This window comes from Stylophora pistillata, chromosome 3 (assembly GCF_964205215.1).
Source record: "Stylophora pistillata chromosome 3, jaStyPist1.2, whole genome shotgun sequence".
NCBI lineage: Eukaryota > Metazoa > Cnidaria > Anthozoa > Scleractinia > Pocilloporidae > Stylophora > Stylophora pistillata.
This window is the reverse complement of record NC_142521.1, coordinates 31,770,649-31,797,423: the sequence shown is the minus strand read 5'-3', so window position 1 is coordinate 31,797,423 and position 26,775 is coordinate 31,770,649. Positions and strand designations below refer to the sequence as shown.

Genomic DNA, 26,775 nt, shown 5'->3' with positions numbered 1-26,775 from the left:
AACAATAACAATATTTACAATCACTACCGCTAAGCCATGTGGGCTTTTAAGTGAACGCTTGAATGAAACATACAGAAATGCTTGAATACAGAAAACATACAGAAATCAGTGTCACCTTCATGCTGCAACGCACAAGTTCGCGATTGACTCAGCGAAATGACCTGCCGGATTTTAATCATCAATATTCAAGCTACGTTTTTTTTTACAAGTTGAAGTCGATCTTCGGAAAAGCTAACTTGGTTAAAGCTAAACTCAAACAAAAAATATTTTCACTATGTAGATTCAACCAACCGCTGGATCTGCATTAGTAACAACCACATATCGGTCTGAAGTTTAAGTCTTACAACAAACGTTTCTCAAAATAAAAAGTTGAGATTTGTTTTTCATTGTATTTACAATTTTGCCACTTGTTTGTTCATCAAACTCGTACTTTTTTTGATGAGTTCCCCATTGAGTCATCAGTAAACGCGCTATGCGTGCCTATCATGTCTAACTGTCGGAAGGAATAAGGGGGTATTAATTGTGGTGCTGCGTCAGGTGGGAAGGGGAGGGGTTACAAGGTAATCTAGTTTTATCGACTGAGTTGGAAGTATAAATTACCCTCTTTTCGAGTATCAAGAAGGACTACCGCTCGAAACGTCAGCATCAAAAACTCTCAGTTAATCTTCTGATACATTACGTGTGTTTTACACCACCTTATCTTTGCACTGTTCGCGGACGCAAGTTGTCAGTTTTAAAATGGCGGCGACAGTGAAGAGAAAACCGGAATCGATTGTGCCGCCAGAAGAAAGTGATTTGCTCAGAATAACTCCACTGTAAGTTGCTCGTTACCATACATCTCAAGGTAGCCGTGTAAAGAAGTCCATAGTCTAGTGTTTGATTGGTTCCGATCTGTTGTTGGTTGTTGTTGAAGCCTGCATAAGAGCATGCGGATGCACGTGTGCTAACCACCACAACTATTTAGTAACCCATCGCGATCGATTTCAGGCGTCCTTCCCCTTATTTAACTTAGAAACTTCTTTTTAACCGATGCTGTCAGATATGCTAGCGGACCTGCCGCTGCAAATGAACAGTCGATTAACGCCGCAAAATATAATTTTTACACTCATCATCATTGTTATGATTTTCTGGGAAGCATCTGGCTACTTTCTCAAATTGTTTGGGAATGGATCTGACATTAAACTCTTTACCGGTATGTTTGCTTAGGGGAGCTGGACAAGAAGTAGGTCGGTCATGTCACATCCTGGAATTCAAAGGAAAGAAAGTGATGGTAAGTAATTACAACGTACTCAACCCTTTCACCAGGAGGATTTAAAGGCTACATGTAATTCTTCTGACTGTTTTGCGTTCATTTCTGTCTTGACTGTTTGAGACCCAGTAGCCTTATGAGTGAGCACTGGACTCCAGGTCAAGAAGTCTCGGTTGGAGACCTGGTCTGGTCATTGCATTGTGTTCTTGGGAAAAAACACTTTACTCTCCCAGTGCTTGTTTCTATCCCAAGCCCAGTCATTCGAAGGCCGATAAGCACAAACTCAGGGTTAAATTTGAATCCATATTTCTTTATTTCTCTATTCAAGAGTCTTCTTGTGATAATTTTCCCTATTCTTTTTAAAACATCCAATCATCAAATTGTAAACAAAAAGAATAAAACGTACTGAATTTTTTTTAAAGGTCTCAGATCTGAAATAAAATATCCCACTAACCCTGGGTTATCTCAACCAAGCTTTGAGCAATCTAGCCTAGGAATTTGACTGGGTAGCAGCAAATCGTCAGGGAACCCTAATAAAATGCAAGGAAGGGGGGGGCTAATGTTTCAAAGGACTAGTATCCCATCTGTGGGGAAGGGGGAAATATGCTCCAGCTAAATGGGCTGTTTGGCTTAAATTTTTCTGTCTCAACTGGTCCTGACAAGGTGTCATTGCATTAGTAAGTATTGCTTTGTTGAGAATTTTCCCACTCCTTGTTTCCTTTAGCTATGTAATAGCTCCTATTTCTGGTGTATGACAGTCTGTAATTTGAAATCATTCTGAGTCCTCAAGGTTATTGATCAATACTTTCTCTTGTGAACATTGAGGGTCATGCAGGCACAAATAGAACCAAATTTCAAAGAGAGGAATCCTTTGAAAACAATGCTTTCAATAAGATTTGAAATAGGTGGTTACCTCGGTACAACACCCGCCGGAGAGCGACTTGATTGCGACTTAGCGTGGCGACTGCGACTTGAGCGCGGTGAAATATACCCGGCGACTCGCAACAGAATAGCCGCCGGAGCTCCGGCGGGTGCCAGGTCTTATTGAAAGCACTGTGAAAAGATGAACAAATAATGTTCACTGAGACATGTATTTCTGCATAAGGAATACAATAACAGATTACACACAGCTGTACTAATCACTCCCTCTTTTAACTCTTTTTAACATTTCCCACTTTTTAGCTGGACTGTGGAATTCATCCCGGAATGTCAGGAATGGAGTCTCTACCTTTTCTTGACGAAATTGATACAGCAGAAATTGATCTTCTCCTTGTCAGTCAGTGAGTGGTGTATTGAAATAATATTATTTGTCTTAACGGAAGTCTACTCATCTTTATCAAATCACAGTTAACCACCAACAAACCATTGCACAGTCTAATGGTCACCTGACCTAAGGATCAAAGAGTACTTGAAACCCTTAAACAATTGATTGAACAGAACAGGGCCAAGTTCTACAAAGGGGGGATACATGTTATGCTATCCAACAGATAAAATGCTATCCAGTGGTGAAAAGTACTAGGCTATCAAATGGAAAGAGATTTATCTAGTGGATGGTGTTATCCAACCTTAGATCAAGATGAGGCCAGGGTCTGGAAAGGTTTTTTCCTCTGTTAGATGGGTGTGGGGAACTACATGTACACATGTACATTGCATATATAGAGATGTCTGTAAATAATTCAATACAAGCTGTTAATAGAGCCTACAAGCACATGATGAAGAAATAATTTGTATGTACTTTACAAGGTTATACCACTCCCTATCAATGGTATTTAATGGGACAGTCGCTCTAAACATCATTCTTTTATTCCTTTTTTGAGCAAATGAGAAGGGGTGTGAGCTTAAAGGAGGGGCTAGGAAGAGGAGAACTTGATGAGACAGTTAAACATCAATCAGGGCTGTGATTTAGCAGCATCCATTGGCCCATGGCACCTTACTTTTGCTCTTGGGCGACTCAGAAGTCTTAGTTTTTTTGTTTTTTTTTTAATAAAAAGCATATGCTGGGCATCCTGGATTTCAGAGTTTCAGGGCACTGGGCTCCCTTCAATTTTTCTTAGAGCACAGTCTTGTCAATCTTTTATTCTTTAATTGAGCAATAAGGGAGGGGCAGGGAGTAGAACTTGAAAGCCAGAAAAAAACTTATGGTTTAAAATAACATGAGTTGTACAAGTGTATGTATCAAGGGGTATGGGTTATGTGTAATTTAAATTATCTACTTAAAGTATTAAAATCACTTTCAAACCTATGTGCAAAAGAAATTTTTTTGATGTCTATTTGCAGCTTTCATCTAGATCATTGTGGATCACTACCATGGTTTTTGGAAAAGGTAAAAATAGCCACCATAATGTTCTGATACATGTACATTGAGATGGAATCTGCTGTTCATTTAATTGTATATTTAAAATTTACAATATCAATATCTGGAAAAAACCTATTCATGTTCATCAAGGCGGATAGTTTCGAAAGAAACTGTTTGGGGCTGCGTCGGTTGGAGTAATGAAATAATTTGGATATATCAACAAAGTTGAAATGGTAAGTTGACCACCGTAACGACTACAAAAGCTGACGTTTTGAGCGTTAGCCCTTCGTCGGAGTGAAGAGTTCAGTAGAGTTAGTTTAATTCTCTGTCTTGTTTCACCTCCACGGCAATGTTCAGTGCTCTTTTAGGAAATCGGTTTCCCCTTCATACCCTGATATCAGTATGCATATTCTCCATACTCTTCTCTATACATTTCTCATGGTGCCAACAAGAAGAATTTGTTTAACAGTCACGACTGTTTTTAGATGGTGATCATTTCGAATCTTATGACCCTGGTGTGTAATTCATGTCTAATGCGGTAAGGAGAAATTAGATGGTAGCTACTGTCAGAGATTGTTGGGTTAGGTCTTAAGATTAAATTCCATTTTATTTTTTCACTCAAGGATTTTTTCGTTATTTTTTTTTAGACAACATTCAAAGGAAGAGTCTTCATGACACATGCAACCAAAGCAATATACAGGTAAAATGCATTATTTAGATTATACAGATGAAGATTACTTATTAGGATATATCACACAGGTGGCTGGTGTGGAAGTGATGAGTATTTTGCACCTCTGTGCAGCCTAAGAGACAAATTCATACCTTAAGAGTTTAATTTCAGACCATTTTTCAGTATATTGACAGAAATAAAGCTTGAAAGCTTGAAACTAAAACGTTTTGGTATGTGTGGTTTATTACCAAGCCACTTCATGGCTCTGTAAATATCCACCACTACTCACCTCCATTTCAGTGAATAAGTGTTGAATATACATACATATAAAGCATGCAGAGCCCTGCCTTCAAACAGAGTAGGCACCAGTCCATCTCAGAATTCTTTATTTATAATTATAATTATGATTGTATTCCATTTGATGTCATAATTTATTTGTTTATTTTTATCACTTTATCATTTATTTAGTTTTATTTATTTAATTTTTCATTTATTTATTTCCTTGCAATAGTAACTTTATTTACAATGCAACATTACTTACAATACTAAAATACTTTCTCAGAGTTTGTTTTTTTTAGCAATTTCTTTCAGTTTCTTTCAAAACTTAAAATCAAAATCTTTCCAATTTTTTTCCCAGTAAGCAGTCTGAGTTGTTCTCTGTCCTTCCTTGTTTAGGTGGCTTCTTTCAGATTATGTCAAGGTGAGGTAAGTATAATTCTCCATTTCAAGCAAAGGAGGCCCTTTGGGGCTTGTTTACATAAAGGATCCATGACTTTGTCAATTGCTTCTCCCTGTGTTGGCGCAAAAACACATCACTAAAATGACACCAAAGCAGAGGTGGATCTTGGGGAGTGGTGCAAGGGGTGAGCACCCCCCCCCCCCAAGATGACCTGCAGCTTTAAGATTTAGCTTCAATTATAGCAAATCTGCTTTACTGTTTCCTTTGTATTCTCAGCAGTTCACACTCTCTTATTGCCCACTCATAAGCTTTCTTTGTTGTTTGGTGTAAAAATATGTTTGCGTCGCCTATCATTTGCATCATTCCTTAGTGGTGCACCCCCCCCCCTACTTTGAAAAATCCTGGATCTGCCCCTGGAAAGTGAGCAGCTATCATTTGAAGACAGCATTATGAATGCATCATCCTCAAGATGAGTCCCAGTTCAGGAAAATCTTCACAAATATCTTGGACTTTCATTTCAGCCAAATGAAATAGCAGAGCTATTTTTTTAGCTGTATTTGTAACTCGCTTCCCATGAATGTAATGCACCCAACATTCTGCAACCTCATCATCAATTTAATATAGAGTCATTAGCCACAAAGGCATGCGGCAAAAGCTTAAAAACAAAGCTTTAATGCAAACACACAAATTACAGTCTGACTCACCTTCTCACTCGCTTGCTCGCTCACCCTTCTCAAAGCTCCTAGATACACATATCCTTAAGGTGATACCACTGGCCTAATATAATACAACCTGTCCTTTAAGTATAACAACAGTTATTTGCTGGCATCCAACTAATGACTTCATAACGTACAGTCAAGAGTAGTGCCTATCTACTGTCTGAGTGAAGTGGTTCAAACCATGTTGAAGCCGAAAGATCTTCAGACTCTTTGCAGTGCAATGACTGTAATTGCAGTGAAACTGAGAAGATCAATTTGTCACTTGTTACTTTCATTACTGTTCATTTTTCAGTAACATTGCAACAGAAGACATGCTGTACACGGAGTCAGATCTGGAAAAGAGCATGGACAAAATTGAAACGATTCATTTTCATCAGGTTAGTTATACAAATTTATGAAATACAACAATGACAGGGTGGCAAGACACACTATTAACAGCAGACCAAGGCCCTTTAAATAGTGACACATACTTTCAACCTGACTGCCTGACAAAGACTAGCAGTATAGTAGTGGAAACATTGCAATTAATACAATTCAGGAATTGATTAGCCTGACCCTGCATGTGATAATCTTTAATGCTTTTGTCCAAACTACTTTTATTGAAGTTTTTCCATCATCTTTTAGAGAATTCAGTTTTCTCAACATGTCTGATTTTTAGCGTATCATATTCCAAGTGGTATTCATTAATTCTTTTTTTTTTTTTTTTTTTTTTTTTTTTCATTTCTCTTCTATTAGGAGAAAGAAGTAAATGGGATTAAGTTTTGGTGTTACCATGCCGGTCATGTTCTAGGGGCAGCCATGTTCATGATAGAAATTGCTGGTGTAAAGGTTTGGAAATTCTTTAAAAAGTTTATTGTCCTCAAAGCACCAGTCTTTATGTTTATGCATATCTACAATTTTATTGAGTTCCTAGGTAAATTTTAAGGTATGTAGATTGAAACAAAATAAAACAGAAACAAAAAAACAGTATTATAACAAACAGTATAAATCAATGTCTGTCAAGAGAAACATTTCTTTGTGTGCTCAAGCCTAATCTTCACAGTGTCTAAAATTCAAGTTGGAAACATGTGTTCATGATTGTAACTGTTGCCGCAAGGTGGCTTTCCTTTGTGTATTCCAAAAAATGCAAAAAATGTGTCTGTGGGTAGCTGGCCTTTGTGTAAGGGTGCCCGTTCACAAAGGCTCAAATACACTGTCATCAGTAACCTGTACTGAAATTTCCAGAATGAGCAATTTCAGTGCTTTATTTTATACAGTGTAGTTGAGAGTGTACGACTGTATACCCCATATCCAATGTACTGTGTGTATCGTTTCGTATGTTTTGATCATGTCTTTGTTGTTGTTTTCCAGATTCTTTATACAGGAGATTTTTCTCGACAAGAAGATCGTCATCTCATGGCAGCCGAGATCCCCAGCATTTCTCCTGACGTCCTCATAATTGTGAGTTACCAAGGCAACCATTTAAACGTATCAGTCACTGAATTTGCTCTCCCCAGGTCCCACTGCGCTTAGGAGAGTACAAATATCACGCCGTTTTGTACAGTTGGTTATCTCATAATTAAAGAATAAACTGTTTAACCTGTTGTGTGCTACGCTTCCCTATCTGCTTCGCTTTCCCGCTTTATAAGAAATGCATGTTAGATAAAGCCAGCAGTTTGATGATAAATAACTTATTAAACGTTTTGGTATGTAGTATTGCTGAGTGTTCTCACTCGTTGTTTATGTTTTGACTAGCCCTAGGAGCTTGTCAAAATACAGCATGTCTATGGGAAATTTTACAAATTATTTGTAAAATTTCCCATAGACATTACGCACCGAAACGTCTAATAAGATAACTGTATTTTGAAATGCTGCCTACTTGGTACTTTGACCCTTTTATAGGCATCTAACTTCTCCAAACAGTATAATCCCTGAAACAAACATTAAGGTCACGACAATGAAGAAAATTATCGTGAACTCAAGACGCTCTTGACTGTTAAAAAATTATCCGTGTGAGTTCTAGGGAAAATGTTTAGAGAACTGTACGGAGAACTTGCCCACTGATGTTGGTTTGTAAACGTTAAATCACAAGGTTTCTTTGATTAAATTGTGCAAAAATTCATACTCTTTGTATTACAGCTATGGATTAAAGTATTTTTTGAAACGTTAGGTCAATTGTATTTAAATGTTTACCTTGTTGACGAATTATTGTTTTGTAATATCAACTGTAGGAATCTACTTATGGTACTCACATTCATGAGAAGCGAGAAGACAGGGAGAACAGATTTACAAGTATGTTCTTAAAATTGAGACGAATAACAAATATACCTTAATACACTGTTATCCATTTTATTTACCCAAATTGTAGAAGAAGTTTCCCTCAAAGAGAGCACAGGGACTCTCAGAAAAGCGAAGACAAGGTGTTCTTGTAATTAATTTATTCCTCTGTATACTGAGATCTACGCAGACATGTATTTCCTACTGCACTTCTCACCCAGTTGGTAGTCTGTTTAAGGCTTATCATTAGTTGAGAGATAATCCAACGAGTTCTGCTTACATTAGTGCCTTAACATTCTTCATTATTACACTGTGCATGACTTTTCATCTCTAAAACATTCCTAGCCGAGATACTACAGACATGAAAGCAGTGGCAATGCACTTTCACGAACATTCTGAAATCGCATTCCAAAACACAAGTACTGTATTTAACTATTCATTTATGCCTATGTAATCTGCAGCGAGGAGGTACTGATTCCAATCATTTTGAATCTATTCAGGTACTGTCCATGATATCGTTAATCGCGGAGGAAGATGCTTGATTCCTGTGTTTGCTTTGGGACGAGCTCAAGAGTTGCTTCTGATTCTTGGTATGTTAGTTTCGGTTTTTCTTTCTTGAAGGGAGGGTCGGGAGAGATTTTGTGTGGATCTGCCTTTATTTCTTTTGTCTGATAGCTTCACTGTCTTTTGATAGGCGAATAAAACTTAGAAAGAGATGAGGAGCCTCCCGGTTAGCTCAATTGGTTAGAGCGCCGGATTGTGTTGTGCGGGAGGTCGAGGGTTCGAGCCCCGGCCGGACCGATACTCATGGTCTTAAAATAAGTGAGGAGAATTTGCTACCTTTCTATAATCAAGAAATGGATAGATATTCTAGTCTTCTCGGATAAGGACGAATAAACCGTAGGCCCGTCTCCTGCAGGGTTAGGGGTAGGAGACGTTAATTTCCCACGCACGAGAATACTGTGTTGTGGATGTCCTCCCTTGGGGTGGGATGGGTGGGAATTGGCCCTGAAAAGCCCCCATGGGGAGTGGTCAACCAACGTATGTACGTATGTATGTATGTAGGATCGTTTTTCAATGTTTTAAATCCGTTAGCTTTTTCTTTCTTGTGGCGTTCACGGTTTTTGTGCTTGGCGGATGAACTTTGGCATTGCAAAGCAGAGGCAAGCTGACCTTAACTGAAATTCTCTATTATTTTGAGTCATTAAAGCTTGTTAAGTTTTTCCGCATGACTGATATTATGAACTGAGTAAGGGGGGGTAAGTTTCTAAAGAAACTGCTGTGTTGCATTGGTTGGGGTATAACAAGATAATTAAGTGTTTCAAAATAGTTGATAACGTAAGGTGGCCACCATAGAGAGTGTTCAATACTGACGTTTCGAGTGTTAGCCCTTTGTTATTCGCTCTGACGATGGGCTAACGCTCGAAGCGTCTGCCATAGGAGCTCTTTACGGTGTCCAATTTACATTGTCATCTCTGTTGATGCACTAAATTGTCTCTTGAACTGAATCGTCTTGCAATCAGGGAATTTACACTCGTGCTTCCTAATCAGATGTCAACACCCCCGACCATGTCATTTCTAACGCCACTCGAACTGCACTGATTGTTTTTTATTTAGTAATAACTGGATAAATGTATTTTTTTTAATGATTTTTTTCTAGATGAGTATTGGCAGAATCATCCTGAACTTCACGATGTTCCAATCTACTATGCTTCACAACTGGCCAAGAAATGCATGTCAGGTGAGAGTACACTGTCAAGTTTGTAATTGTTTCTGTTGTATCAACACTATTTTTTAACGTAGAATGACAAGGAGAATCTGTTTGATAATTCCGGGACTTCTTAAATTAGTGATCATTTCCTTTCTTCTCGTGACCTTTACATTTGATCAAAGGCAGATACCGTAAGGAGAAATTAAAAGCAGTGACTCTCAGGGGTTAGTGAAATTAGGGTTGTTAGAAGAAGTTAGGAAGTATTAGATATGACACTTCTTTTCGAAGGGGAGAATTTAGGTACATGGAATAGGCGGATTCATGCTGACGTCATTGTTTACATTTTTGCTCATTTGCATACGGCTTTGCGTAAAGAAGGAAGCATGTTAGATACAAATTGACTTCAGGCAGCTAAAGAGCTAGAAAACCTTAGTACATGGTGAAAGTTTTAGCTCCTTGGGTGTAATATTCAAGGAGAAATAGTCCATCAAAAACTGCAAAATTTCTGGGTGGCAAAAGCGCAAATGAGCTCATACATTCTATGTAAAATTTTGAGTTTTTAAACCCGTGTTGCACAAAAAGTATTCAATGCATCAGGCTCGTATTCATTGGCCGAGTTAATCGAACTTTGACCTTTCGATATTCAGAACTGATTTATTTTTAGCTCCATCAGAAACTGAATTGCTTATGCTAATGAGGCAAATATTGTAAACAAGGATTCCCCTATACTTACAGTGATTTAGAAAATATACCGCTGCATAAGAAACCAAGGTGGCCCATCTTCAAATGATCAGTTTACAGCGAGTCTTTTATGTTGTTGTAGAGTGCTTACTTTTAATTTTTCAAACTTTTTATATCCTCTTTATGCGACGAGAGAAAGTTGTCAAAGATTGCCTGTCCGACCGAGTTATCGGGTATTGTGCGACACTGTTCAAAAGAGGTTAAAAGTGATAGTAAAAAAAAAGGAATTTCTGCTAGGGAAAGAAAAATTACCGTTGCGAGGAAGTGATCGTTGAAGAGAGGGGGCTAGGCAATCTTCATAAAAGATAAAAGCAAACCATATTGCCATTTTGATAGGGAAGTGTCTTTCGACACTTGCATAGTGATAGTGACCAAGACTAGTACCTCTCAAGCCAGAATCGAACAGGTTATACATTGGCTATTAAGGCTTACACACTTATGTAGCGTTATTTGTTTTTATTTTCAGTGTTCCAGACCTATGTCAATGCAATGAACGAGAAAATCAAGAAACAGGTACGATAATTGTTGCAGCTTCGCCTCAAGGCATTTGTTTTGGAAAGAGTGACTAAAAATGCAATTATGTACTCAGCACATTTTACAGTCCCATTGTACAATTAAAAAGTAGTAAATTTCTCTTCATTTTTTGCCTGCTGTTGCTCTTTTGATGTTACTTTTTTCGTAAGATAACTAAAAAAAAAATTATTTTTTGTCTTTTTAGATCGCCATTTCAAATCCATTTGTATTCAAACATATATCAAACCTCAAGGTGAGTTTGTAGCTGGCACTGAGGCACGTGTGCGTGTTAGTACAATGTATTTACAGCGGAACGATATAAAACTCAACGCCTAGTTTCATCATTCCTTTTTTGTTTGTTTGTTTGTTTATTTCTGGTTTTGTTTGTCAATGTTTTTGTTTTTTTTTTTAGGGTATCGATCAGTTTGATGATATTGGTCCTTCGGTTGTGATGGCAAGCCCAGGAATGATGCAGGTTCGTGTTTGTGAAGATTACAAACATCTAGATTTCAGAAATGTGTGACTGTTTTTACCGGTAAAAAATCTGCAAACTTTGTTTCATATATTTACTTTTTTATGGTTGTCGCTGATTTCTTTCCTTTTAGCTGTACACTGTATAACTTGAGCTGTACATTTTATAAATTGAGCTGTATTTTGCATAAATTGAGCTGTACATTGTATAAATTGAGCTGTATATGGTATAAATGGAGCTGTACAATTTATAAAGTACTAGAATATTATCCAGGAGTACTCATCTACAGTGCAAAACAATGGGCGACATGTCCTTAAAATAAAAACTTAAACCGATAAGTAACTTGATGATCTTGGTTCTAAACTGATTTTCTTTACACACAGAGCGGCTTGTCACGTGAACTCTTTGAGCAGTGGTGTACCGATCGTCGAAATGGTGTGATCATAGCTGGCTACTGTGTGGAGGGGACATTAGCGAAGGTATGGAGGAGAAAAGAAATGCAACGTACAGTACAGAAGCTGCCCTTTTGGTGTTCCTTACAACTGTAGCCAATTATCTAACACTCGATTATGGCAGGGGCACTAACTTTCAAAATGGTTACTTCGGTTTTTGTCAATGCTACGTAGGAAGTGATAAACGCGATAGAAGAACAAACAATTCTGGAGAGCGCAAAAGATGCTATTAAGTTTTGCGAAACACTTTTCAAAATAAAAAATGAAGCTTTTACTGATTGAATTGATATGAAAACTTGTTAACTTCTAGTGGAAACTGGCTGCTTATCTCGATACGAGCAATTGTAACAGAATGGTTTGAACAACAAAACGAATTTGCAAAAATATTCGGAAGCACCTGAGCAATTATACTTCGTCTTGGGGATTATTCAACAATATTCCCTTCTTCTTCGGCGAATGATTGTTAGATACACTCATAAAACTCATTAGGTCTTTACCGTCTTTTGAGAGCTCTCTCATTAGTTTGTTCCTAATGTATTTGTAACTTGTTACAGACTTTGATGTCAGAACCTGAAGAAATAGCAACCATGACGGGACAGAAGATTCCACGCAAATGTTCTGTTGGTGAGCGCTGTTTTTCCTAATTCTCAGATTGTTTTTAATGTGGAACATGTTTGCATGAAGCTATATATTTAAAGAAAAGTTCGAGTTGAAGGAGCCTTGAGTATCAGACTGTTTTTCAATGGATACGAAACTTTTTTCGATTTTTTCCATGATATTCTGGCTACCCTCCGTCGTGAGTAAAGGGAATCGTGATGATAAAGAAACTTTCAGTAGCTTTTCGAAAGAAATCCGAGATGTACATATAATTGGCGGTGCTCAGCGCGATCAACCAATCATATCTAAGACTTGCGTTTAGTGCTATGCATCAGCTTTAAAGTTCCGATTGGCACCTTGTGATGTGAACACTTGAATTAATTGTTTGCCTTTATTTCTATGAGATTGGCGCCACATCACTCAATTATAAGCGCTCTCAAGAACTGGTTTATGTTTAGCGTGCGTATCGAGTAATGGATGAAGCATAATAGGAGTTGTTTGAGGCGCGATATAGTTGCTCGAGATATTTGCTCTTATTGATTTAAAATTGTTTTCAAGGTACTTTCAGTATACTCCATTTTCAAAAATGTTTTATTATAAAGAATACAATCCCTTTGAGTGAGTTCTACATTATGACTGAATGTAAGAATAATAATAAAAAAAGTCGTTCTGTCATTTGTTTCTGTTTGCAGACTACATTTCATTCTCCGCTCACACGGATTTTGAGCAGACAAGTGAATTCATTCGAATCCTAAAGCCTCCTCACATAGTAAGTGAAATTTAGAGAGTCCCACGGAATTTAAACAGGTTGTAATACCTCAACCTCAGTTTTTAGTAGATCCTCTGCTATTTTAGTAAAGGTCCTTCTCGAATGTTAAAAGCTAAGAAACAACGCCCTCAAGGGATGGGCACCGAAGGTATTTAAGTGGTCCGGAAAGCACGTGCTTAAAATTTTAATTTTTAACGAATATTTTGACTCAGTTCCTGACGGGAAAAAAAATTTTAAAGGGAATTATTTTTCTCTAAATCTAGACCAGCGAAAAAGTCCTTGTTTTTTTCAAAAACGTTTATCTTTTTTTTTCCTCAGGTGCTGGTTCACGGTGAACAGAACGAAATGGGTCGACTAAAAGCTGCTTTGATTCGAGAATATGAGGATAATCCAGTAAGTTAAACACTGGCGACGTTTTTTAAGTACTGTCTTGATTTATTATTAAAGTGCTCAGACCATTCATGATTGTTATATCTTCTACAGGATGCTAGTGTGGTGGTTCACAACCCCCCTAACACTCAAAGTGTAGAGCTCTATTTCCGGGGGGAGAAAATGGCCAAGGTAAGCATGAATTATTATATCGTGTTAATGTATGAATAAGCCAACGTGAATATCTCCTAGGAATGCGACTGAGTGGTGGAAATTACAGAGATGCTCGTTAGAAAGTTTGGTTTAAGCTTCTTTCAGTACCAATTTTCTTCCTAGGCTATCAGATCAGTAGAACTACTTCATTGTTTTTGTGCAGCTTGTAAACTATCGAGAGAGCTGCAACATCAAGGTATCCAGACGAAACTTGTTGAGACATGTGATAGCTTTACTTCCCAAAAATAAACACTCCTCTTTCTCACCCTTTTCGATGTTGTCGAATCTTTTTTAGCCAAGTTTACCAACATGCATGATGAAATCTGAGGAGATATAATTCGTTAAACAACATTGAAAGAGGCAAATGGGACCCGAAAAATAGGATAAATAAGCCAGGGTTGAAAACAAGGTTTTATAAAGCTAAGTTTTCTCTATAGTTTTGTCTGCCATTGAAGTGGTCCTATTAATATGTCCGATGCATGATTAAACCTCTCGCTCGACATGTGGCTTTCCATCCACCTCTGAGGTGCGGCGTTTGATTTACTCGCTATGTCCCTTATTTCATGCGAGTTCAAAAGATGGATAAGAAAAGCAAGGTAATTCCCAGCCCACCGACTTCTTAGTGAGAATCGTAATTCCCCATCAGCAAAAGCCCACTTTCAATATATTAAAATTCCAAGGCGGCCCCGAGGCGTGGGGGAATGAAAAACAAAAGAAACTAGGTATCCATCCCTCAACCTCGATGTGATTTATTTTGTTTTATTCCCCCAAGCCTCAGAGCCAAGTTTGAATTTTGATGTATCAAAGATGGCGTATTATCCTGTGTCTTGATTGTACATATTGTTGATTACCTAGTAAGTTGCATGCGGTTTTTTCAGGTGATGGGAAGTCTGGCCGCCGAAAAGCCCGAACATGGAAAACCATTGTCGGGAATCCTTATCAAGCGAGGGTTTAATTATCACTTGATTGCACCAGATGATCTCCAAAGTAAGATCAGTATGATACTGTGTCCAATTATATCATTATGTACTCAACTAAAGACCTCTATCCAACTTCATGAAGACGAATGCATAAACGGGTTATGGAGTGCAAAATGGTTTTTTCATGTCGCACTCCATTAGCACCTAACTTTTTAATGGATAAAATTAAACAAAAAAGCATGATTTCTAAATATTTCATGGAACATTAAGCTTGCTTGGTGTGTCTGTCGCAGTTATTTTGTGAAAGGATCAATTCAAAGAAAACACGAGAATTTCCTAAACGTTTGAAACATTTTTCGAATGATGAGCACTTTGAACGAATTGAGATGAATCGCTTTGCTTTGCATTGCATTGTAAGTAATTTCTATCCGTTAAGTTCAGAAGAGCTGATCTACTGTCATCATGATGACTGCTTCTACAATGACGTAACCCTACAAGCTGTGTCAAGGACCTTCAAGCGCAAATTTGAGTGAAACGTAAACTGAAAAGAGCTACATACATTGTAGGAAAATGTTTGCACTCGTTTTTAGTCCCTAAGAACTTAAGCAGAATTTCATTAACATTAAAACTGTACCTGTATTGTTATCCTCTTACATGTGGCTACCCAATCCAGAAAAAAAAACTAACTTTTCCGTAGCATTTTACCCATAATGCACGCCTTGGACGACCAGATGAGGTTTTTTTTTTCGAGCCTTGATTAATCTAAGAGAACAGTATTAAATTTGATAATATTGGTTACTATGCACGTAACATGTCTCCCTTTGCTAATTATTGATTTCAATTGTACAATTTTCCACAGATTACACAGAGCTCTCAACGAGCGTTCTGACTCAGGTATGAAACTTATCATCACCCAGCATTGTCCTTACAGAACTGGATCATCGAAATATCAAAACAGTACTTCTTAATTTCCGAAAGAATTGTGCTTAGAATATTACTGACTGCTTATGAAAAACGACGAAATAGTTGGGTAGAAGAGCACTGCAATGGTAGAAATGATCCATTTGCGAAGCCAAGTGGACTTGTAAGACGCTGCGTACGTTCTTTTCAAAGAGATTTTAAGTTTGTCTCTTTTGCCCTGACCTTTTTTTTGTATTTTCTTTTCTTCTCCAGAAACAAACTGTCGCATTCCACGGTGCCTTTTCTCTGCTTCTGCAGTGCATGGAGAACTTGGCTGGTGAGGTGGAACAACTCACATTACAGGGAGGCAAACTCGCGCTCAAAGTGTTTAAAACTGTCACAGTCGTTCAGGAGAAACGAAGTGTTGTTGTAGAGGTACAGATTAGTTCTTTGCGACCCTTTGCGTTCACTTGAGCGGGAGTCCTTGTTTTTGTTTCTCGTGTTCCTTCAAGCGAAAGTTGAGCAACATTTTTCTTTGCAAAGCTCTCCGACATATTGTTTTCGTTTTCCTTGTGGTTACCATAGATGTAACAGGTTAGTTGATTCATGACAATCTTGTTTCATTTTAGTGGATGGCAAACCCTGTGAACGACATGTACGCCGATGCTGTCCTGGCTGTAATTTTACAGGTTGAGTCTAATCCCACAGCTTTTCAAGGTGACTGATTTGATTTCTAATGGTAAAAGGACCGAGTGCAGTCCAATTCGGTCCGTAATCATACGGGTCCGTAATCATACGGGTCCGTAATCATACGGGTCCGTAATCATACGGGTCCGTAATCATACGGGTCCGTAATCATACGGGTCCGTAATCATACGGGTCCGTAATCATACGGGTACGTAATCATACGGGTCCGTAATCATACGGGTCCGTAATCATACGGGTACGTAATCATACGGGTCCGTAATCATACGGGTACGTAATCATACGGGTCCGTAATCATACGGGTACGTAATCATACGGGTCCGTAATCATACGGGTCCGTAATCATACGGGTGATCAACAAAATCGGACGACCGCGAAGCGGGAGTCCAATTTGTTAATCACTTTGTGAGAAGTGCTTACTTTGACCTCTGTTGCTGAGGCCCTCTTTCATATTAGACAATTTGGTTTTGAACTCGGGATTTCACGTGATAATTGATGAGAGTGAAGCCTGGATCATCTATTTCGCCTCGAAATCGAGCGTGTAAAATCTAATTGTTTTGGTGTAAATCTACTTTTCGTTTGAAAACTTAACAACAGGTAGAAGCTCTTTTTTTTATTTCAATTTGTTTAAAAACACACAATGTTGGGGCTACATGTATTCACCTTACACATTATCTATCGCAATGGTGGTAGTGAGTAGCGTAACCAATGCGATAGCACCATTTGTATTAGAGCGCTAGTTTATTTATACTGATTTTATGTGGTTAACGTCATTAGCTGTGAATTGTGTAACGAATTTCCCATTGACCATCAACTAACTTCCCTTTTACTTTTTGTTTCGATAGCTGCTCGTGCTAAGAAGCCAGACATAAGCCAGTTTCCAGAAAGGTATACTGTATTTGTTTTTGTTTCTCTCTCGGTCCTATATTTTGAATGATACACCCGTATTCAGGGGACACCTCCATCCACGAGGCGATTTTTTCTTACTACTGAAAAAGAGCTCATTTAATCTCTGTCAAGGAATGGTGTATTTATTCTTAATATTGTCCCCTGAATGGAGGTTCTAGTGAATAACATTTGTTGACTGAAACGACTCTGTGTCAATTGCAAAAAGTGAGGATACCTGAACGTCGCTATGTCAGTGATTGAGTCACGGTTGATTTCCCCATCCCTTCAGCCTCTAGAAGTATTGCTTTCCTCGCCCTGACCACTACCGATAACAACTGTAACATAAGTTGGTAGGGCTGAGTCTCTTGCATAATCCACACAAAGGGACAACAAGACCTTGAAGTGACCTGTCGCTTTTGGTGACCTTACGTCATTGAACTTATCGTAAGAACGTTTCCCTCCGCCGAGCCAATTTTAAAGAGAGTTGGGCCCCAATGAGGACTCGAACCGAGGATCCTCAGTTTACTGTTCATTTCGTGGCTTGGTGGGCCGTACACTCAGTCCATGTGTGAGACGAACAAACAAGGAAGAAGAGAGAGCGAGAAGGGGGTGGGGTTCCTGGTCGAGACGTGAGAACCTGGGAAAGAGGTCTCAACTTACGTTTTGATGTCAAAGTTAATTCGTCGGAATCGATAAGTCACCCAAACGCCTTAATTTTCTCTCTTTGCTAACAAGCACCATACATACTGTTCAGATCACAGAGTGATCAAAGCAATTTTTTTTTAATTACTCGCCACCGGCTTTCCTTTCATCTGACAGACTGATGAAGCTTTTAAACGGCACTTACGGCGAAGATGCTGTGACAAGAACCACAAAAGGAGATCAAATCTCCGTCAAGCTGGACGGACAGACAGCTGTCATCGATCTCGAAACACTGGTGAGATGTCATTCGTCTGATGTCATGTTGCTGTGTATACTTTGAACTGTATTACAAAGTTTAACGAAGTCACACCAGCGACCGATCGAGTTAGTGACTGATTGCTATTATCTTATTTTCTCTTTCAAAGGAAGTGGAATGCCCGGATGAAAGTCTACAGAGTCACGTGGCCTGTGCGGTGAAACGACTTCACAATACCATGGTACCTTGCCATTCCTGAGATGAATGGAGATGCAAGACACCCTCAGGATGGAAAAAAAAGTTGTAAAATCAAGCTAAATAACGCATGCGTTTGCCTGTAACACTAAATCCCCTTTAGAAACTTTTGCCTGCAGTATCGCCTATAAAAGTAGACAGAACTGCCTATTGTATCTTACTCTATCACTTAACCTTATGTTATACAAGGAACAAGGGGCATGGACATCACGCTGTGTTTGTCTCATTCCCTCTCTATGAATATACCAGTTTATATCAAACCCTTGAGGAACATTTGACTTGAGAACGCAAGAAGACTCTTATTAAAACATTTCTTATAAAAAAAAAAAAAAGACAAAACGCGTCCATTTTCGTCTTTATTATTGCGGATACAGTGGCAACACATGTTATTGTAAACCTAAATGCACGAGAAACAACTTATTTCCCTGGTAAGGTATGAACTCGGATTTTTTTCGTTTTGCAATTGAAATCGAGGGAGTTTCGCTAGGTCCTCAGATTCAGGAGGCAAAAAAAAATAACTGGACCAATTACTAGGCAATTCAACTGCATTTTTATTTAATCCGCAAAGTATTGCTATGCTAGTCTTTCTCAAAAAAAATCTACAACTTCCTTAGAACTCACTGGAACAATAACATCCAATTCTATCTATTCCTGAAAAATCTCGGATGCATCGCTGAGCCTGCCGAGTATTCGTACGCTGTTTTACTCTTTAAAACTAAGGAAATAAACACAAGAATTTAAGGAAATAAACACAAGAATTTATTTTCTGGAACAATTACATGCACTTGTGTATTGACAAGGAATCTTCATCGCTGAGCCCAACAACAACTTTAGTATTTGCGCAAAATACATGTAATATATGATAAAATGCGAGATCTTCGGGTCCACGAGGTCTTCGGACAACTAATGTGCACCTCAAAGGCACCAGCTGGTCAACAGATACTTTTTCTTGGTTGAGTGTAGCGTGTGTCACAGACCACATATTTGATCGATTGTTTAATCTCAAATTGAATTTGACTGATGCTATTTTCTCAATGAAATGTATGAAACTTAGGTAGGTAAGAATGGTAACTTTCTTACAGCGAACGAGACCAGCATTTTGGAGAAAAAAGAACTGAAACTGGAGGCCAAAACTTCCTGGTCCAGACAGATTCCGGTGCCATCGCTAGCGACTGAAATCATGAGTGGACAGAACTTCTATTACTTCGTAAAAGAAGAAACAAAAACACAAACAAATGACATTAAATCAAGAAATTAAGGAGCTTAGTTGTTGTTTCTCAAAACTGTAGAGAACCCTGTAACTAAACGAGTGAAACTAAGTGTCATTACAAAGAACATTGAAAATATGCATATGACAATTGGTCGCCAACCTTATGTCAAATAGACTATAAATCAAAATGTTCGATTCTCGTCATATCCCTCGAATCTCCTTGATAAAATATTAAATGCAGAAATAGAAAAGAATCGCCATGTGAAGCGTTATCTAACCAAGGCCTGATTTGGAGTTGCTTTAAAATTTAAAATAGTAGCGTTATATCAACTTAGTTTCTAATACCGCTCTTCAGGTTTTGCGTTCACATCATAACAAAAGGGCTAGAACACCACTCACAGAAAGCCATTTGCGTTTGTGTTTGCTTGCTGTCCTTGTACTCTTCATCAGCTGAAGGTGATGGTTCTGAAGAATTAGTTCCCACAGCTGATCGCTTACGTAAGAAGTCGTCACTCAAGGTCCACAAGCTTTTGTGAGAGACAGTAACGGCAACGCCAAGGAAGACTTCGATTAAAAAATGTATTTCTACCCTTAGTTAGAATTTCAAAAATAGCTGCATGAGCTACCGGGAATGAGGAATGAGGAAGGAGAATGAGGGAATGAGGGAATGAGGGAATGAGGGAGTGAGGGAATGAGGGAATGAGGGAATGAGGGAGTGAGGGAATGAGGGAATGAGGGAATGAGGGAATGAGGGAATGAGGGAATGAGGGAATGAGGGAATGAGGGAATGAGGGAATGAGGGAATGGGGAATGGGGAATGAGGCATGGGGAATGGGGAATGGGGCATGGGGAATGGGGCATGGGGCATGGGGAATGGGGAATGAGGCATGGGGAATGTGGGATGTGGAATGTGGAATGTGGAATGTGGAATGTGGAATGTGAAATGGCGAATGTGGAATAGGAAATGGAGAATGGGGAATGGGGAATGGGGAATGGGGAATGGGGCATAAAGAATGGGGAATGGGGCATGGGGCATGGGGCATGGGGAATGGGGAATGGGGAATGGGGAATGGGGAATGGGGAATGAGGAATGGGGAATGGGGCATGGGGCATGGGGAATGGCGAATGGCGAATGGGGAATGAGGAATGGGGAATGGGGAATGATGAATGGGTAATGAGGAATGAGGAACGAGGAATGGGGAACGAGGAATGGGGAATGAGGAATGGGGAATGGGGAATGATGAATGGGGAATGAGCAATGGGCAATGGGCAATGGGCAATGGGAATGGGGAATGGGGAATGGGGAATGGAAAATGAGGAATGGGGATTGGGGAATGGGGAATTAGGAATGGGGAATGGACAATGGGCAATGGGCAATGGGCAACGGGCAATGGGCATTGGGCCCTGGGCCATGGGCATTGGGCATTGGGCAATGGACAATGGGCAATGGGCAATCTTTAAAATGGTTAATCTTTAAAAAGGGGAATCTTTAAAATGGGGAACCTTTGAAATGGGGAATCTTTAAAATGGGGAATCTTTAAAATGGGGAATCTTTAAAATGGGGAATCTTTAAAATGGAGAATCTTTAAAATGGGGAATTTTTAAAGGCGGGAATCTTTAAAAGCGAGAATATTTAAAATAAGGAATCTTTACAAGCGTGAAATGAAATCGACTAAATGAAGGAGTGGTCTGTGGAGAAGTTGCAGTCTTTTTTTTAATTTTAGGCCAGTGAAGCCATCAAAATTGTTGACTGTTGACACGGGTAAAACTACGCTATCATGAAAGGGCATTCAGCACATGTTTTAAATGTGCTGAGTGCTCAGTAAGCCGCACTCGCTTCAAGAGGCGTTAGATTACGCTAGAGCACAGGAATTGTCGGATAAACAAGCGAAGAGAATCGAAATGGAGCAACAAAGTCGAAGGAACAATACCGAGGAAGAATTGAAGAGAGTCTTTTTAGGAAGGCAAAAGAGCCCGACTGGTATCAACAAAGAGTGTTACTTTTGTGGAGGCGCATTTCCACACGCGGGAGCATTTCCACAACGTTATCACGCATGTGATAATTCCTTTAAACTGTGCAACTCCGTTAATGTTTTTAAAAAACGTTTAAGGACCAAATTACTCAAAGAGTTGTAATTTTACATATATATTTGTATACTTTTATTTTTCTTTTAGAACATTCAGATTTTAAAACATTTTTAATTGTAAATAGGATTTTTTAATTGTAATAGGAATATTTTTATAACATTGTCTTTGAAAAGCCTCCTTGGGGAAAGTCAATAAAGTATGTATGTATGTATGTATGTATGTATGTATGTATGTTTTCCTCACTTAACATGAGCACGAAAACTATTCATAGTTTCCTGCTCTAATCAAAACATTTTCATTGATCCACAGTTGTTCGTTCCCCGTTCCCCGTTTCTCGTTTTCCGTTTCCCGTTTCCCCGCGTTCCCCGTTCCCCGTTCCCCGTTCCCCATTCCCCGTTCCTTATTCTTCGTTCTCCGTTCTCCGTTCTCCGTTCTCCGTTCTCCGTTCTCCGTTCTCCGTTCTCCGTTCTCCGTTCTCCGTTCTCCGTTCTCCGTTCTCCGTTCTCCGTTCTCCGTTCTCCGTTCTCCGTTCTCCGTTCTCCGTTCTCCGTTCTCCGTTTACCTTTTCCCGTTCCCCGTTCACCGTTCCCCGTTCCTCGTTCACCGTTCGCCGTTCATCATTCTCCACTCCCTCATTCCCCCTTCCCTCTTTTAAAGATAGCCGTTGAGTTCCAAATGGAAATTAAAATGTTTGCCGTCCCGGTTTGGCTATCTTTATAACAAGGAATGGGGAATGAGAGAATGAGGAATGGGGAATGAGGAATGAGGAATGAGGGAATGGGGAATGGGGAATGGGAAATCTTTAAAATGAGGAATCTTTAAAAGCGGGAATCTTTAAAATGATTCATCTTTGAAGCGGGAATCTTTAAAACGTGGAATCTCTTAAAAGCGGGAATCTTTAAAATGGTTCATCTTTGAAGCGGGAATCTTTAAAACGGGAATCTCTTAAAAGCGGGAATCTTTAAAACGGGGAATCTTTAAAAGCGGGAATCTTTAAAACGAGGAATCTTTAAAACGGGGAATCTTTAAAAGCGGGAATCTTTAAAAGCGGGAATCTTTAAAAGCGGGAATCTTTAAAAGCGAGAATCTTTAAAATGAGGAATCTTTACAAGCGTGAAATGAAATGGACCAAATGAATGAGTGGTGTGTGGAAACACTGCTCTCTCAGAATAAGTTTGCTTTTGAGAAACATTAAACTTTGAATACGAGAAACTAGTTCTCTTAATGAATATATGTTGGCTTGTAAGAGAGTGGACCAACAAAACCAAAAATCAGCCCCCGGGCACTTAAAGCTGTAGATCATGGAATAATTCGCAATAACTCCTTAAATTCTTGTACATCTCCTTACAGCCATGAGTAACATAAACCAGTCAACCATTATTACAGTTATAGTGTGATTAACACGGAAATCAGGTAATTAAATGCCTTCTTGATACAACGGAATAAAGACTAAATGAATTCGGAAAGATCAAAGAGTCTCTCGACGCAAAGGCAAGTCAGGAAAAAAAAATGCAAATGAGTTTGTCTTGGAGTTAAAAGTTTTTAGGGAAATGAAAATCTACGTAGTTAGTTTAATAACGCAGTTAGCTTGAATAGCATGGCGAAGCTTCTTGCAATCCAAACCACTTTCGTGATTTTCATGAATGTACATGCGATATGGAAAAGGCATGAAAAATGGAGAATACCCATCATTAAGTTGTAACCGCAGGAAAATGGCTAACTTGATTTCTCATTTATTGACGAAATCGTTAAATGATCACTTAGACAAAATAATTTCACCAGGAAGTTTTGTCAGTTTTATTGGGTAAAGTATTTTATTAAATAAACACCAATGCAATACCAGGGGGTTAGGGTTAGGGGTTAGGGTTAGGGTTAGGGTTGGGGTTAGGGTTAGGGGGTTAGGGTTGGGGTTAGATTAGGTTTAGGGTTGGGGTTAGTGCTAGATTAGGGTTGTGGTGGGGAAAGGTTAGTCATAGGTAAGGGTTTGCTTAGGGTTTGTGGAATGGGGTGTCTGTTTTTGACTGTAGTAAGGGAAAGTGATTTATAGTATAGGATAGGAAGAAAAAAATAAAAAAAAAAAACATTATTGATAAAAAATAAAGTATTTTCCTTTTACAATTATTTTTATGGACAGGAGACTTTAGGAATTGGAAGGATATAGATAGAAGAAGAGCAGTGTTGATCGAGGAGTGGTGAAAGAAGATGTGAAGTGTCTATAAAAGTTTTTCAAAGATGGAGAGAAATGGAAATCAAACCGGTTGGGTGAGGAGAGAAGGATGCATCGGCACCAAGGCTCCTTATGGTTGTGAGTCGTCAGGGGGAAAGCACAACCGAGCGAGGATGTTTCTAACCTGGTACCAGGTCAATGCCCGACATCCTCGTGCCGAGTCCTTGTTGAAGAAAGCAAGAAAAACTACATAAATATAGTGAGAAATTAGAAAGTGATTGGAACCTACTCCAAAGGAAAAAATATATTTATATATATAGTTTTGATAATATAGAGGGAGGTAAATACGTATACTAAATAAAGAAAAATTTCAGATATGATAGAAGAGAAAACTTATGTAAACAAATTAAAAAAAAAAAAATTTCGAGATATTACGGAGGAGAATGCAATGCTCATGTAGGGAAACAAAGAATGCGGTGCTAATACAGAAGAGAATACCTATGTATATTAAAAGGAAAATAATTAAATGAATAAAAGCAAAAAACAAAAATAATAATTTCAAGTGTGTGTACACTGAACGGAAGTGTCACGAAACGGGAATTAGAATTAAGAGGGGAGGTGTGTTATTATTATTTATATGAAGAAAATAAAGATAGATACCTTGAGAAATATGAGAGGGAGCTGCCTTATCCTTAATATCCAAAGGAAAAAATATATCTATAACGAAAAAAGATTTTCGCTACTGGCTCCGTGTCGCGAAATAGCGGAGTTGAAAGATCTTAATCTAGGACGGTCACGTCAGAATTGCGTGATCGTATTGCGTGAGTCTTATGACGTACGGGTAACGCGCGATTGCTCTTGGGAAATTGATGAAGAGTGTTCAATCGATCTTCGTCGTAAAAGGGATTTTGATCCTCGAGATGTCTAGAAAACGAATTATTTCTAGAGATAAAGGAGATAATTGCGTGCGTTAGCAGAAGGAATTGAATGGAGACGTCGATGTAAGGTTATCGGACGTTGTTGGAAGAGGGCGAGGACCTATTGTTGAGATCGTTCGTTCTAATCTGGCTGTGGAAAGTGATTAACTGTTGGGATGCATCGATCCATCTTTGCTGTGAATGGTTCGCCGAAAAGTATGGTGTCGAACAGTGAGTTAAATAAATTAAAGATCGGAAAGAGAACAATTATTGTATTGATTTATTTAAGTAGAGAACAGCCAGAGCAGATGCATCCAATCTATTAATGTAGACAATAGCTAAAGTAGATGTGACACAATAAATAAAGCATAGAGCACACTAAGAGCTAAGTGGATCAAATTGTTCTGCACACCCTTAGAATAAAAAATAGATGCCAGTAACAAATAGACAGTCTCCGACGGAGACAGCGCGGAGAAAGCCCCGCAAAAGAGGAAAGGCTATAAGTACAGAAACACAGCACGACTACAACAAACTCGAGTCCTGACAAGAATTATGTATAAAAATAAGTGTAATGAGCAAGGTTAAAATACAACCATGAGTTAAAACGCAACAATGAGCCAAGATAGATCACAAAATTCTTTGAGATTATCAACGAAAAATGTCGAAAGATTAAAACGAGGGAAGAATAAGGTAGATTCTTTAATAAACTACCTAAGAATTACACACACGGTGGCCCCAATGGTCAACCACAGTCTCGAAATGGAATTAAAGCGCCAAGAAAAGAACACCAGTGATGTCTCCTCCATATTTATGAGAATTATTGCGATTTAGTTTAAAAATAGCTCAAGGCACACAAATGTATAAGACTGTAATGATCATGTTGGAATCCATAAACTGTAAAAATTGAAATACAGAAAAAACACACATATATATATCTTATTAACCAAGCGCGAGAGCCGTACTGGGAGAATATCGGCCCGAGGTCTTGACAGTACGGACCTCGCTGCGCTCGGTCCGTACAATAAAGACCGAGGGCCGATATTCTTCCAGTACGGTCCCGAGCAAGCTTGGTTAATAAGAGATTTATTATACGACTGAAGTTCAAAGGGACACAAGTGTGGTATCATTCGGGACCTTTCGGGACAGTGCCCAGTCCAATACTTAGAGAATATTGGACCGGCAATAGAGCATTTTGATTGGTTGATTTTAGTTATTGGCCCTCTGACTGCCCGAGTCGTGTAATAAATATACATACACATGTACACTTTCAATGGCATTAAAATTTCCCACTATTTGGTAATTTTGGAGTGTAATAGCTTACTGGTGAGCAACATGGTGTGCAGTTTGGTGGCGTCGCTGCACGCAATTAAATAATAATTCAACAATTGTAAAATGAGGAAAATTTGAAATTCTGCCTAGGATTACCATTGAATTGTACGATACGAAATGCTACCATTAATGATGAAAATAGACTACGATTGCAAAATACATTAGCGCGTGCAGTGCGGTGCAGTACGGACGTGTCCTCACAAGCTCTGGTGTTATCTACTTTTTTATGCGCTTAAAGATGGCCATTCGTTTTCTAAATTGGTCCTTGTGGTTGATAATCCTACTGAGATGTGTTGGCGGGGATTTTCAAGTCACCTCTGAGTTTGACAGCTTCGAAAACCAGTTCCAAAGAGTTGTTGAACCAACTTCACCGGGAATATGTTACGCTTGGATTACTTGTTGGCAGAGAAGCTCATTTGCATTTTCCTCCCATGGGATGGTTTTCTTTATGAGTCATGCTCGGATTACTCGCTGGCAGAGAAGCTTATTTGCATTCTCCTCCCATGGGATGTTTTTCTTTATGAGTCCGAACAAAGGTTTGTTATTAAGGACTCGGAAGAGAAAATGGTTTAAAAGCAGAATATCTTATTGCAGTAATACTACGGCCTCTTTTAACTCCATGGTAATATCTCTATTGGTTAGTGGTGACGTACATCCGCATCGTGGGCCTGAAGTCTCTTCACAAAATTCTGCGCAAATTCCATACAGTGAAAATGGTTTATCGCATTGTTTAAATTTTTCTCTACTGAACACACGCTCCGTGCGTAATAAGACAATGGAGGTTAAAGATTT

General features: G+C 38.9%; 1 protein-coding gene across 1 annotated transcript; it reads left to right on the top strand.

The window, feature by feature from the left end:
* Positions 1–708: 708 nt before the first annotated feature.
* Positions 709–19,030, top strand: LOC111329613 (cleavage and polyadenylation specificity factor subunit 3). Its single transcript, XM_088754278.1, has 27 exons — positions 709–815; positions 1,207–1,270; positions 2,432–2,529; positions 3,527–3,572; positions 4,193–4,245; positions 4,891–4,920; positions 5,906–5,990; positions 6,349–6,441; positions 6,964–7,053; positions 7,824–7,884; positions 8,370–8,459; positions 9,530–9,610; positions 10,788–10,834; positions 11,040–11,087; positions 11,247–11,309; positions 11,690–11,785; positions 12,313–12,382; positions 13,048–13,124; positions 13,443–13,517; positions 13,608–13,685; positions 14,585–14,693; positions 15,486–15,520; positions 15,800–15,961; positions 16,156–16,243; positions 17,077–17,119; positions 17,939–18,056; positions 18,187–19,030. Exons 1-27 carry the CDS (start codon positions 739–741, stop codon positions 18,274–18,276), a joined length of 2,067 nt encoding a protein of 688 aa, XP_088610404.1. The 5' UTR covers positions 709–738; the 3' UTR covers positions 18,277–19,030.
* Positions 19,031–26,775: the final 7,745 nt, after the last annotated feature.